This window comes from Hypanus sabinus, chromosome 29 (assembly GCF_030144855.1).
Source record: "Hypanus sabinus isolate sHypSab1 chromosome 29, sHypSab1.hap1, whole genome shotgun sequence".
NCBI classification, from domain to species: Eukaryota; Metazoa; Chordata; class Chondrichthyes; order Myliobatiformes; family Dasyatidae; genus Hypanus; species Hypanus sabinus.
The window spans coordinates 29,676,020-29,689,885 of NC_082734.1; the positions used below are offsets into that span (position 1 = coordinate 29,676,020).

General features: G+C 46.5%; 1 protein-coding gene across 5 annotated transcripts in view; it reads right to left on the minus strand.

The window, feature by feature from the left end:
* Positions 1-6,208: 6,208 nt before the first annotated feature.
* The window catches only part of stk36 (serine/threonine kinase 36 (fused homolog, Drosophila)), a 61,825-nt gene continuing 54,167 nt past the window's right edge, over positions 6,209-13,866 (minus strand). For 3 of the 5 annotated variants that reach the window (XM_059954059.1, XM_059954060.1, XM_059954061.1), the window contains 3 exons: positions 11,737-11,893; positions 7,525-8,009; positions 6,209-7,150 (listed from right to left, as the gene is read on the minus strand). In XM_059954059.1, coding sequence (XP_059810042.1) covers positions 7,548-8,009; positions 11,737-11,893 — 619 coding nt within the window. In that variant the 3' untranslated portion in view covers positions 6,209-7,150; positions 7,525-7,547. Of the gene's footprint in view, positions 7,151-7,524; positions 8,010-11,736; positions 12,764-13,866 lie in introns of those variants that run through there. The other 2 variants (XM_059954062.1, XM_059954063.1) reach the window with 2 other exon arrangements.

Genomic DNA, 13,866 nt, shown 5'->3' on the forward strand with positions numbered 1-13,866 from the left:
TCTATAAAGGGTACTACATGTGCTTGGCTCGCTCTTTTTGCCATCCTCGAGGGACTACCCTGCTTCACTCCAGACTGAAGACCGCTGGAGACACATGGTGAGTGTTTATTGTTGTACCTGTAGCAGAGAGCCATGTCTGTCCATAGTCAAAGTATGGCCTGTAAGCCTGTATCGTAGTTACTTTTCCCTTGCTTGATGTGTACCTGTACTCTGTCCCCACACCATTTTCCCGTGTATTGTACTGCCGACCCGACTTTTCCCCACGCTCGTCTATTCTAAGCACATTTGTGCCAATATTGTAGCCACTTGTGTTCCCAAGCTCTTCTCCCCTTGTAAGTAAACTCATTATTAAAACTCTGTGTCCAGAGCCCTTGCCTTTGAGATGCAAAGAATCTGTCTCATTTCCATCACAACAGATGCCTAAAATTTAACCTCCAGTTTGAGTCGGTGGTGAAGAAGACAAATGCAATGTTGGCATTCATTTCAAGAGGATGAGAACATTAAAGCAAGAATATAATGTTGAGACTTTATAAAGCACTGGTGGGCTGTATTCCCTAGAGTTCAGGAGAATGAGTGGATCTCATAGAAACATTCTGAATGTTAAAAGGCTTGAATGCATTAGATATGGCAAAGATATTTCCCATGGTAGGGCGTCCAGGACAAGAGAGCACGACTTCAGGATTGAAAGATGTCCATTTAGAACAGAGATGCAGAGGAATTATTTTGGCCAGAGGGTGGTAAATCTGTGGAATTTGTTGCCACGAGTGGCAGTAGAGGCCAAGTCACTGGGTGAATTTAAGTCAGAGATAGATAGGTTTTTGATTAGCCAGGGCATCAAAGGGTATGGGGAGAAGGCAGGGGAGTGGGGAAGACTAGAATAATTAGATCAGCCCATGATTGAATGGCAGGGCAGACTCGATGGCTCCTATATCTTGCGCCTTGGGTTGATGCTGCTTTTCTGAGATACCGCTCTTTGCAGACGTCCTTGGTACTTTTTTACTCAAGATGGAGCCAACTAAACCCTCAGCCTGTGCTTTCAGTCCTGTGCAGTAGCACCCCTCCCCCCATAGCAGACAGTGATGCAGCCTGTCAGAATGCTCCCCATGGTACATCTATAGAAGTTTTTGAGTGTTTTTATTGACATATCAAATCTCTTCAAACTCCAGTCTTGCCTTCTTTATAGCTCCATCAATATGTTGAGACCAGGTTAGATCCTCAGAAATCTTGACACCCAAGAACTTGAAAATGCTCACTCTCTCCACTTCTGATCCCTCTATGAGGATTGATATGTGTTCCTTCATCTTACCCTTCCTGAACTCCACAATCAGCTCTTTCATCTTACTGACGTTGAGTGCAAGGCTGTTGCTGCAACATCACTCCACTAATTGGCATATCTTGCTCCTGTACACACACTTGTCTCCATCTGACATTTTACCAACAATAGTTGTATCATCAGTATATTTATATATGGTATTTGAGCTATGCCTAGCCATACATTCATGGGTATATAGAGAGTAGAGCAGTGGGCTAAACACACACCTGAGGTGCACCAGTGTCGATCATCAGCGAGGAGGAGATGTTATCACCAATCCGCACAGATTGTGGTCTTCCAGTTAGGAAGTCAAGGATCCAATTGCAGAGGAAAGTACAGAGACCCAGGTTCTGTAAGTTCTCAATCAGGATTGTGGGGATGATGGTGTTAAATGCTGAGCTACAGTTGATGAACAGCATCCTGACACAAGTGTTTGTATTGTCCAGGTTGTCTAAGGCTGTGTGGAGAGCCTTTGAGATTTGATCTGCCGTTGGTCTATTGTGGCATTAGGCAAAATGTAATGTGTCCAGCTCCTTGCTGAGGTAGGTGTTCAGTCTAGTCATAACCAACCCCTCAAAGCAATTCATCACTGTAGATGTGGGAGCTACTGGGCGATAGTCATTAAGGCAGCTCATATTATTCTTCTTAGGCACTGGTATAATCATTGCCTCTTTGAAGCAAGTGGACAATTATTATTCTTCTCTGTGTAGCATATTGATCCTGCACCTTTTGATTCTGTTTTAAACACTTCGTATGATCGATTGTATTGTTTCTTCTCGGGTGATTTCTGTATCACCTACATAGTGGCTTTAAAATCAGTGCACTGTTTCTTTAATTCCTCCAATTTGTTCTTAGCTAAAATGGCTTCTTCTTCCTGTTTACTCCTTTATCTAAATTCTCACATTTCAGCTGATATCGGTTCACGAGCACCAAATCCATACTTCTCCGTCTCAGTCCCTGCAAATCAGTACCAGCTCCCTTAAGGGTTTCTACCTCCTCCTGGAGTGTTGTTTTCATCTTTTAAACTATCCCACTCTGTTAGTTTCTCAATGGTATTGCTCGGCTTCAGCTTTTTGCCATCATCCTATATTTCCTATCATAATCTATCTCATTTGGTGTCAGCTTTTTGCTGATACCCTTTTTAAATCCTCACTGAGGCAGGCCACTGTCATTGACTTTAGTAGCCACTTAAATTCCTTGTCTGACAATTTCCCTTTGGCAATTTTTAAAAGAGCTTTGCCACCTTCACCGCTGGTGTGTCCAGCATACTCCCTATATTGGGGCCATTGCCCCAATACGCACTTCTGGAGGAAACCCCTCCAATCAAAACAATCCAAGTCCTTTCGACTTGCAGAATTCCCTGAATTTTTCATCTGGGTCAGCACAAACGAGCTACCGTGTCCCACGTGGTCTGACTCGAGCCTGCAGCAGACTCATCGGGAATTTGAACCTCGAGCCCACCCAGAGATGCCAATTCTGTTACTAGAATCACCCCTTGCAACAATGATCGGGGATCTGTAGTTACCAACAAGAACCTTTATTATGAATAAACTCTTCGCGGCCTTTATTATCTCAATGGAAGAACATTTGAACTTAACCAACCAAACAATAGAAAAGATAATACAAGTTAAAAGGAATATTTGCTGCTGGACGTGTTTCTCAAAGTCCAGTTCATATCGTCATATCAATGGGGAACCTCACATCCACGATAGTAAACCTCCAGAGCATCATCGCTGCCAGCACACTCGAAGCGTTTTCTTTAATACTCATTTCTTAGCAATTCGAATATTGCATTTCAGTCATTGGCTGCACGTCACGTGTCTAACCTTTAATGCCTTCTTATTAGCTCTGCTCCAAACCAGTATCCATTTATTAACCTCTTACCAGCAGGTGACAATTGGTAATTTACGGCTCTTTGTTCTCAATCAGCAACCAACTTGAATCATGCAGGACAAATAGAGACCCCAACAGTCAACAATGTGCATGTTATATCCAACCACAGAACACCAAATAACTTCTCATCTGGAAATAAGCCTATAAGATCATAGATACAGGAGCAGAATTAGGCCATTTAGCCAATTATGTCTGTTTCACCATTTTATCATGGCTAATCCATTTTCCCTCTCAATCCCAATCTCCTGCCTTGCCCCCATCTCCCTTCATGTCCTGCCCAATCAAGAATTTATCAACCTCTGCCTTAAATATACATAAAGACTTATCCTCTATAGCTGCCTCATCACTCTCTGGCTAAAGAAATTCTTCATTTCCATTCAAAAAGGCTGCCCCTCTATTCTGAGGCTATGTCATCTGGTCTTAGACTCTCCCAACATAGGAAATATCCTCTCCAAATCCACTCTATCGAGCCCTTTCACCATTTGATAGGTTTCAATGAGGTCACCCCTCATACTTATGAGTTCCAGTGAGAACAGGCCCAGAGCCATCAAACATTCTTCATATGACAAACCATTCAATCCTGGAATAATTTTCATGAACCTCCTTTTAACTCACAACTTTCTAAGCTAAGGCGCCCAAAGCTGCTCACAATACTCAAGTGAGGCCTCACCAGTACTTTATGGGAGATGAGGGTTGATGTGGGGAGGAAGTTCCAGTTCCCAGAACTGGTGCAAACCATACTTTGACCAGATAACGTACTGTGGCCCACCGAAGACAAGATAATCATCCTGGTGGAGCACATAGTGCCACAGGAGGAAGGATACAGGGTGACTCATGAGAGGAAGGCCCTTAAGTATCAGTCCTTAATCCAGGAGTGCAGGGACAAAACACAGCAGACATGGCTATTCCCCGTGGAGATCGGCTGCAGAGGGTTCCTGGCAAGGTCGCTATGGAGGTTTGTTATCTGCACTGGGCCTTGATGAAAAAGAACAAGAATCAAGCAGCTCACAGGATGGGGGAGAAGCTAAAAGAGCCTCTTGCTGGAACAGGTGGGAGGAGTTGAGCTGGAAGTCAGGAGCAGATGGGCAGTGACTGCTGACCAGCCAACTGAAGTGTGTCGTTGTTATGGGTCAAAACACTCTAGGAAGGTTGGGCACCTGCTCCTGGCCAAAGGCTACGGTTACCTCATCAGGTAACTGAAGACCGCACCCTGGTGTATGATGCAGACGACACCTGGAGCACCAGTGACTTCCAGGAAAGACTGGATGGCAACTGAGAAAGGTCAGTGATACTGGAAAGACAGCTGACCTCCAGGAAAGACTGGCACAGACAACCGTGTGTGCAGCACTCAATAGACAGCAGCATACAAGCTATGGATGAACTAGTGTGTGGCCTCGGACGGTTGTGGTCGACCATGGGTACTGTGCCTATGGCAGTCACTGGTTTGTCAAGCAGTGTCGACTGTAGCTATTGAGGCCAATCCTGGAATGGTAGGCTCTACCACAGTTGCTGCATGTGTAGGGGGTCGTGGAATTGCTGTCCGCTGTACTCTCCGTTTAGCTCTCTGCTCCTCAAACTGACTCAAGATCACTCTTTTGCCTTGCTCTAGGTGTGGCTGAAGTACTTCGCCATTTGTTGCGGTCATCTGCTGTATCCTCCCAGCACTCTGGGTTGATTTTTAAGGCTTTCATGTCACACTTGTAGAGGTACTTAAAGAGAAGCTGGGGTCTACCAACGTTCCTCTTGCCTGTTGCTAATTCTCTGTAGAGGATGTCCTTTGGCATCCTTCCCACAATGGACGTGGCCCAGCCAGTGCAGTCTCCATTGTCTTAAAAGCATGAACATTGCAGGAGTTTGGGACTTTGTCTGTCCAGGTGATGCCAAGGATGGGGCGAAGGCTGTGCAAGTGAAAACTATTGAGTTTCCTCTCCTGTTTGAAGTAGATGGTCCAAGTCTTGCTACCATACAGGAGGGCGCTGATAACGCATGCATTGTACAACGCAGTCTTGGTCTTTGTAGCGAGTTTCAGATCCTCCCAGACCCATGAGGAGAGTCGAGTGAAGATCGATGTTGCTTTGCCGATACGCCTATTGATTTCAGCATCGAGGGAGAGTGTGTCGCTAATGGTCGGCCCCAAGTATGTGAACTTATGGACCACTTCCAGATCATAATTGTCGATGGTAATGACTGGTGTCTCCACTAACTTCTGGGTAAGGACATTTGTTTTCTTTAGGCTGATGGTAAGCCTGAAGTCCTTGCATGCCTTTGAGAAGCAGTACATGGGAGTTTGTAGTTGCTGTTCAGTGTGCGGTGTTATTGCAGCGTCATCAGCAAACAGCATGTCATGAATTATGATCTTACGCACTTTTGTTCTTGCTCTCAGGTGTGCAGGGTTCAACAGCTACCCATCAGACCTGGCGTGCATGTAGATGCCTTCTGTTGACGTCCCAAATGCATTCTTCAGTAGCATAGAGAAGATGCTAAATAATGTTGGGGCCAACACACATCCTTGTTTGACTCCACTACGAATAGCAAAGGGTTCTGATGAGCTGCCATCGTACTGATCAGTAGCCCTTATGTCATCATGGAATGACTTGATGATACTTTGGAGTTTCGGGGGACAGACGATCTTGAGCAGAGTCTGAAAGAGCCCATCCCTGCTGACAAGGTCGAATGCTTGGTCAAGTCGATGAAAGCGACATAGAGGGGTTTCTGTTGTTCCCTGCACTTCTCCTGGAGTTGACGGAGTGAGAAAATCATGTTGACAGTTGACCTCCTTGTGCGAAAACCACATTGGGACTCAGTAGACTCGTTCTGCCAGAGTTTGTTGACACGCCAGACCTACACAGGCAAAGACTTTGCCGAAAATACTCAGGAGGGAGATACCCCTGTAGTTGTTGCAGTCGCTCCTATCATCCTTGTTCTTGTACAAAGTGACTATTTTGGAGTCGCACATATCCTCTGGTACAGCTCCTTCCTTCCAGCACTGCCAGAGGACCTTGTTGGAGGAGTGAGCTCTTGCAGTGTTTGATCAGGTCTGGAGGAATCCCATCACTGCCAGGAGCTTTCCCTGGGGCCAGACTGTCAATTGCCTTGCTGAGGTCCTTAATGGTTGGTACTGAATCGAGTTCATCCATGACTGACATTTATATGCAAAATATGCAATATTTTTGACACAACAGTTTATCAGATAGAATTTAATGTGAGGACATACAGAGCTGATGGATGGTGTGAGGTGGCTGTGTGCATATTGGGGGGGGCCTCTCTACCCATTTCTCTCCCCCCACCTGCCATCCCCCTATGCTGATGGAGGGAGCAGCTCTTGGAGCCCCTCAGTCAGGGTAAAATAGCTGCTGTGTCTGCTTTCAACCCCAGACCAAATGAACTCTGACTTCTCATGGCGTGTGCAGCTGATCTCTAGCTGGCCCTGACCTGTAACCAGTCATTTCGACCTCTGTCCAAACTTTTGTTCCTGACCCCTTACTGTCACTTTTGCCTGACTTATGATCTCTCACCACCCCTGACCTCCATCCCCTCTGTGCCCCTGACCTCTCTGTTGTTGAGCTCCATCCCTGACCTGCGACCTCTCACTGATCTGACCTCTGGCCTTAACCCCTCACTTATGTGATCTCCACCACTGAATTGTGACCTCTCAACACTCAGGACTTTGCTTCTGCTCACCCCAACCCCCCACCCCTCCCAAAACCAACCTTTTGCCTCTAGCTGCCTTGCTCCCTGTCAGCCCCCATCCTGCTTCCAACCCTCAGGCCCTGCTGTCCCAGGAGAGAGGCATAGTGTCAGGAGGGGAGTATTCCAAGATCTGGGAGTGGTGATGGAGAGACCTCTGGGTCGATGACTGGGTGAGACGCCAGGGGTGGTGAGAGAACGCACATTCCAATCCCACAGCTGGGTCAGAAGCTCGGGAGCCTTGAGGGAGATCAGGACCTGGAGGAAGAGGGAGAGGGTTAGTCTCACTGTGCATGCTCAAATCACAAACAAGAGAATATCTGCACATGCTGGAAATCAAAGGGCCTTTTTCCCCTCCCAGTCTTGTCCCTTCCCTCCACTCCACCTACCCTGACCTTTCTTCTTATCCTCCCTCCTCCCAAACCTCCATCTATCTGCCATGTCCACCCTCACTCACTCCACCTCCTCCTCTACACCCTTACCCTCCTGACCCACCTCTCTTCTTCACCCCCTTCCTTCCCTATCCACTCATATCTCTTGGAACTTCTCCCTCTGCCTCCTCCCTCCACTCCCAGGCCCCCAACTCATCTTTCCCTTCTCCCATCATTCCCCCTCCTCAAATTCTCACTCACCTCTTGGACTCCTGCCCGGCAGCTCACTCCCCCTCAGGGAACGCTCTGGGTGCGGGTGGGAATCCTGGAGAGGTGTCCTCAACTCCTGTCGTCTCGCCCTCCAGTCGCAGGGCAGAGGCCAGCCGACACGCCTGGGATCGGACCATAGGGTGTGGGTGGGACAGGGCTTGGAGCAGGGGTCTGGAGGGACAAGACGTGGAACTCTCCTCATCTCCCTCTCCCTCCAGTGCGTCTCGCAGCAGGGTCCGAGTAGGGGGAGAGAGGCGGCAAAGCCAGGAGAGGAGTGACAGTAAGAGAGCAGCAGGGGGTGGTGAGGAGGGGGGAGGAGAGGATAGGAGCTGGTTCAGCAGAGAGCAGAGGCGAGTAGGAGGGGGCAGGCTGGAGAGCAGCCGCTCTTGGCTGGGGCCCACTGCCGACAGGGAGAGGTGGCAGAGCAGAGACAGGGGCAGATCAGGTTCCGAGGAGGGCAGGCCACAAAGAGACAACTGGGGAGGGAGAAAGAGGGTTGTACAAGGGGGGAGGAAGGAGAGGGTAGAACAGGGGCAGGGAAGAAAAGGGGCAGAGGATGGATAGAGAGTGAGAGAGAGTGCAGGGTGTCAGGGTATAGAAGGGGAAGAGTGGGAGAGGAAGGAGTTAAGAGAAGAAAGGGGAGAGAAAGAAAATATGTAATTCACTCAAATGGTTACGTTCAGAATAAAGCTGTTTCTAAAGAAAACTGTTTGCATTGTGAACTTGTGTCTGTGGTTTATATTGCAATGTAATTGTATGCAGGGTGCAGACTGTTGGAGGAGGGTAGGGTAAAAGGAGATGTGCAAGGAACAGGGGCACTGGGAAGAGAAGGCTGGTTAAAAGAGTGCTTGGGAAGGAAGTGTTACAGTAAAACTGCCAGTACAGAGCATGTGGAGCATCTACCTCTCACAAGGTGGTGGCTGAACATAAAGAACTTAAAGTACTGCAGGTCTACCCCATCAGTAGGTTGTTTGTTGGTGGAGAAACTGAAGGAACTGGACTAGGTGCTGCTGTCAGCATCAGAGAAGCATTGGTCTGCAAAGGCTGTACGCGGAATAACAGTGAGACTTACTTTTCAAGTGATGTGCAAGTCTGATTCACTGATTGATTGGCAGATAGTGGGGGGAGTTGCATGGCCTCGGTCGTAGCAAGGACCGGGCTTCAAACGGTGTTGTCACCTGCTTGCAGCTGCCCAGGAGACTCAGTGCACTCCACTGGAGTGCCTGAGGCCGTGTTCATGCTGTAGCGCCATCAAGTGTTCACGTAGCAGAAGACAAGATCTATTGTCTGACTGCAGACTGCTGCAAAATCCTTACAGGGACTTGGAATTTTTTTTTTGTGTGCCACATTGCCTGTAAAATGTATTCAACCCCTTGGAAGCTTCATGTTTATCGTTTTAGAACATTGAATCACAATGGATTTAATTTGGCTTTTCTTTAAACTGATCAACAAAAGACTTGTGTGTTAAAGTGGAAACAGATCTCTACAAAGTGATCTAAATTAATTACAAATATAAAACACAAAATAATTAATTGTATAATTATTCCCCCTCCCCCTTTAATATGACACACCAAAGCATCGCTGGTGCAGCCAATTGGCTTGTGACATCACATAATTAGTTAAATGGAGATTTGTTTTTGGAGACCTGTGTGCAGTCAAAGTATTTCATTTGGTTGCAGTAAAAATATACCTGTATCTGGAAGGTCCAACTACTGATGAATCAGTACCCTGGCAACAACTACACCATGAAGACAAACGAGTACTCCAAGCAACCCCGTGAAAAGGTGAAAAAGCACAACACACACAAAATGCTGGAGGAACTCAGCGGGCTAAGCAGCATTCTATCGAAGGGGTTCAGCCTTGTGTGTTGACTGCACATTTTTCCACAGATGCTACCTACAGATTTTCTCTTGTTTATGATTTGAAAAGCACAAGCCAGGAGGTGGAAACAAGAAAATTTCCAAGTCACTGAATATCTGTGGAGTGAAGTTAAGTCTATCATCAAGAAAAGGAAAGAATATGGCACAGCTGTAAATCTGCTGAGAGCAGGCTGTCCTCAAAAACTGAGTTACTGTGCAAGAAGTGAACTAGTGAGGGAGGCCACCAAGAGACCTATGACAAATTCTGGAGGAGTTACAAGCTTCAGTGGCTAAGATGGAAGAGACTGTGCATACAACTGCTGCTTGGGTGCTTCACCAGTTGCAGCTTTATGGAACAGTGGCTAAGAGAAAGTCACTGTTTAAAAAAAAACTCACATAGAATTACAGCTAGAGTTTGCCAGAAGGCATGTGGGAGACTCTGAAATTAGTTGCAAGAAAGTTCTATGGTCTGATGAAACCAAAATTGAGCTTTTTGGCCATCAGACTAAACACTATGTTTGGCTAAGCCGAACACTGCACATCATTAAAAACTCACCATCCCTACAGTGAAGCACGATGGTGTCTGCATCATGCAGTGGGGTTGCTTCACTGCAGCAGGTCCTGGAAGTCTTGTGAAGGTAGAGGGTAAAATGAATGCAGCAAAATACAAGGAAACCCTGGATGAAAACCTGATGCAGTCTGCAAGAGAAATGCGACTTGGGAGAAGACTTGTTTACCAGCAAGACAATGACCCCAAGCATAAAACCAAAGCTACACAGGAATGTGTAGCTTTAAAATCAACAAAGTTAATGTCCGGGAGTGGCCAAGTCAGAGTCCAGATCTCGATCCAATTGAGAATTTGTGGCTGGACTTGAAAAGGGCTGTTCACTCACGATCGCCATGCAATCTGACGGAGCTTGAGCAGTTTTGTAAAGAAGAATGGGGAAAAATTGCAGTGTCCAGATGTGCAAAGCTGATAGAGACCTATCCACACAGACTCAAGGCTGTAATTGCTGCCAAAGGTGCATCTACTAAATACTGACTTGAAGGGGGTCAGCAATTGATTATGCAATCATTTATTTTATGTCTTATATTTGTAATTCATTTAGATCACTGTAGAGATTAGTTTTCTCTTTGAAAGAATCTTTGTTCTGTTGAGCAGTGTTAAAAATGTCAAATTAAATCCACTGTGCTTCAATGTTGTAAAACAATTGTAATGCCGTGGTTCATATAGTTTTACTGCTACGCTGTATGTATTTCATCTTGATAGTTCTGCGAGAGCTGCTTGTTTTCAGCTTGCTCCGTTTTCAGCTTATGTTCGGGTTATTGTTGAAGTTAAGAGATGAGGAGAAATGTCTGCCATCCGATTAGGACGGTGGAATTAAGGGGAGGTTTCTCTGGTGAGGGACACTAAGGCTGGCCTTGGGGCACTTGCTTGAGACAAGATGAAGAGGGAAGACGCCAAAGTGAAGTCGTAGGATTTGACCTGGAGCAGGACCATGATTTGACGAAGCCCAGGGTAAACTCAATTGAGCATTGGTGATTTGGAGAAACTGTGAGCTCCAATGTGCACATTAGACTGTTTAGTTAAAATAGGCTCTTTTTTTTTGTTCTTTGTTAACCCTTTAGTCAAATTAAGAATTATAAATCTTTTAATCATATGCGGTGTACTGTCTGTTATTTCATGGCACTAATTTCTAACAGGGTAGCAAATTACACAGCCTCCACACAAATGGGGGTTTGGGGTGGGACCACATCTCAATCTCACACGTTTGGCTGAGCCAGAGGTCGTCTTTCCTAGACTTATGCAACCGAGGAAACCAAGGGGTTTCACAATAAAAATGAAAACTTACAGGGGAGGATAGGCTGAATACTTTTGATTTTTGATAGGCACTGTTCGTGTTCCTGGTGCTGTAAATGACTGTTGGTATTGTGTTGTGCACCTTGACCCAGGAGTAACGCTTTTTCATTCGGCTGTATTCAAGTATGATTGCATGATAATTAAACTTGAACTATACGATGCAGTGTTGCATGTCTGTACGTATGGAGCATGTGTATGACACGGGGTTAAGTGTCCACGAGGATTGTGTGTTTAAGCATAGTTGCATGTCTGTCTATTTGCAGCATGTGCACTATAGGGAGCTGTGAGATTGTCCGTACACATGGAGTGTGTGTATAGTGTGGGTTTTGTGTCTGGTGGAACATGTCTATAGCACAGAGCTGCATGTCTGTATATGTGAACTGTTGTGTATCATACCTGGTTGAGGGGCTATGCTCATGGACCATTTGCAGTGCGCAGCGTTGCTTGCCCATCTGTGTATGGCTGGACATATGTGTCACATACCTGCACTAGGTGCCGGACAATGTCTCCCTCCAGCAGGGCTAGCAGAACATTACTGAAGAGTGGCTCCTCCACATCTGTGGCGAAGGGAAAGCATAGGAGCTGGCACACTCGCAGCACCACGCTTGACACAAGGTCCTGGCCGGGCTCGGAGCAGAACCTGCACATTGAAAACTAGGACACTGGGACATTTCATTTACCAGAGAGAACAGTAACATAGTGTCAAGACAACCTTTCCCTCAACGTCAGTAAAAAGATGGTCACTGACTTCAGGAAGAGGGCGATGCACATTAATGGTGTACGATGTCAGACCAAGAGGGCTGAGAGCTCGAAGTGAATGAGTGAATGTCATGAACAGCCTTGTCCTGGTCCAACCACGTAAAGCTCACCAATACCCCTTCCTCCACAGAAATTCAGCATACCCCTGCAACTCTCACTAGATTTTACCGATACACTACAGAAAAGATCCTATCCAGATGCATCATGGATTGGTACATCTGCTTCAAGTCAAGTCACTTTTATGTCATTTCAACCATAACTGCCATGTACAGTACACAGTAAAAATGAGACAATGTTTTTCAGGACCATGGTGTTACATGACACAGTACAAAAATTAGATGGAACTACGTAAAAAACAAGAGAGAAAAAACAACAACTACACTAGACTACAGACCTACCCAGGACTGCATAAAGTGCACAAAACAGTGCAGGCATTACAATAAGTAATAAACAGGACAGTAGGGCAAGGTGTTGGTCCAGGCTCTGGGTATTGAGGAGTCTGATGGCTTGGGAGAAGAAGCTTACATAGTCTGGTCGTAACAGCCCGAATGCTTTGGTGCATTTTCCCAGACGGCAGGAGGAAGAAGAGTTTGTATGAGGGCTGCGAGGGGTCCTTCATAATGCTGTTTGCCTTGCGGATGCAGCGTGTAGTGTAAATGTCCGTGATGGCGGGAAGAGAGACCCCGATGATCTTCTCAGCTGACCTCACTATCCGCTACAGGGTCTTGCGATCTGAGGACCCCAAAAATATCTGCAGAGTTGTGGACATAGCTCAGCACGTCACAGAAGCAATAGACAGTAGGTGCAGTAGGCCATTCGGCCCTTCTAGCCAGCAGCGCCATTTGCTGTGATCATGGCTGATCATACACAATCAGTACCCCGTTCCTGCCCTCTCCCCATATCCCTTGACCCCGCTATCTATAAGAGCGCTTTCAAACTCTCTTGAATGCATCCAGAGACTTGGCCTCCACTGCCTTCTGGGGCAGAGCATTCCACATATCCACCACTCTCTGGGTGAAAAAGTTTTTCCTCAACTCTGTTCTAAATGGCCTACCCCTTATTCTTAAACTGTGGCCTCTAGTTCTGGACTCCCCCATCAGCGGGAACATGCTTCCTGCCTCCAGTGTGTCCAATCCCTTAATAATCTTATACATTTCAATCGGATCCCCTCTCATCTTTCTAAATTCCAGTGTATACAAGCCCAGTCACTCTAATCTTTCAACATATGACAGTCCCGCCATTCCGGGAATTAACCTTGTGAACCTACGCTGCACTCCCTCAATAGCAAGAATGTCCTTCCTCAAATTTGGAGACCAAAATTGCGCACAATACTCCAGGTGGGGTCTCACCAGGGCCCTGTACAGGTGCAGAAGGATCTCTTTACTCCTATACTCAATTCCTCTTGTTATAAAAGCCAGTATGCCATCAGACAATAGGTGCAGAAGTAGACCATTCAGCCCTTCGAGCCTGCACCGCCATTTTGAGATCACGACTGATCAACTACTATCAATACCCGGTTCCTGCCTTGTCCCCATATCCCTTGATTCCCCTATCCATGATACCTATCTAGCTCCTTCTTGAATGCATCCAGAGAACTGGCCTCCACTACCTTCCGAGGCAGTGCATTCCGGACCCCCACAACTCTGGGAGAAGAAGCTTTTCCTTAACTCTGTCCTAAATGACCTACCCCTTATTCTCAAACCATGCCCTCTGGTACTGGACTCTCCCAGCATCTGGAACATATTTCCTGCCTCCATCTTGTCCAGTCCCTTAATAATCTTATATGTTTCAATCAGATCCCCTCTCAATCTCCTTAATTCCAGTGTGTACAAGCCCAGTCTCTCTAACCTCTCT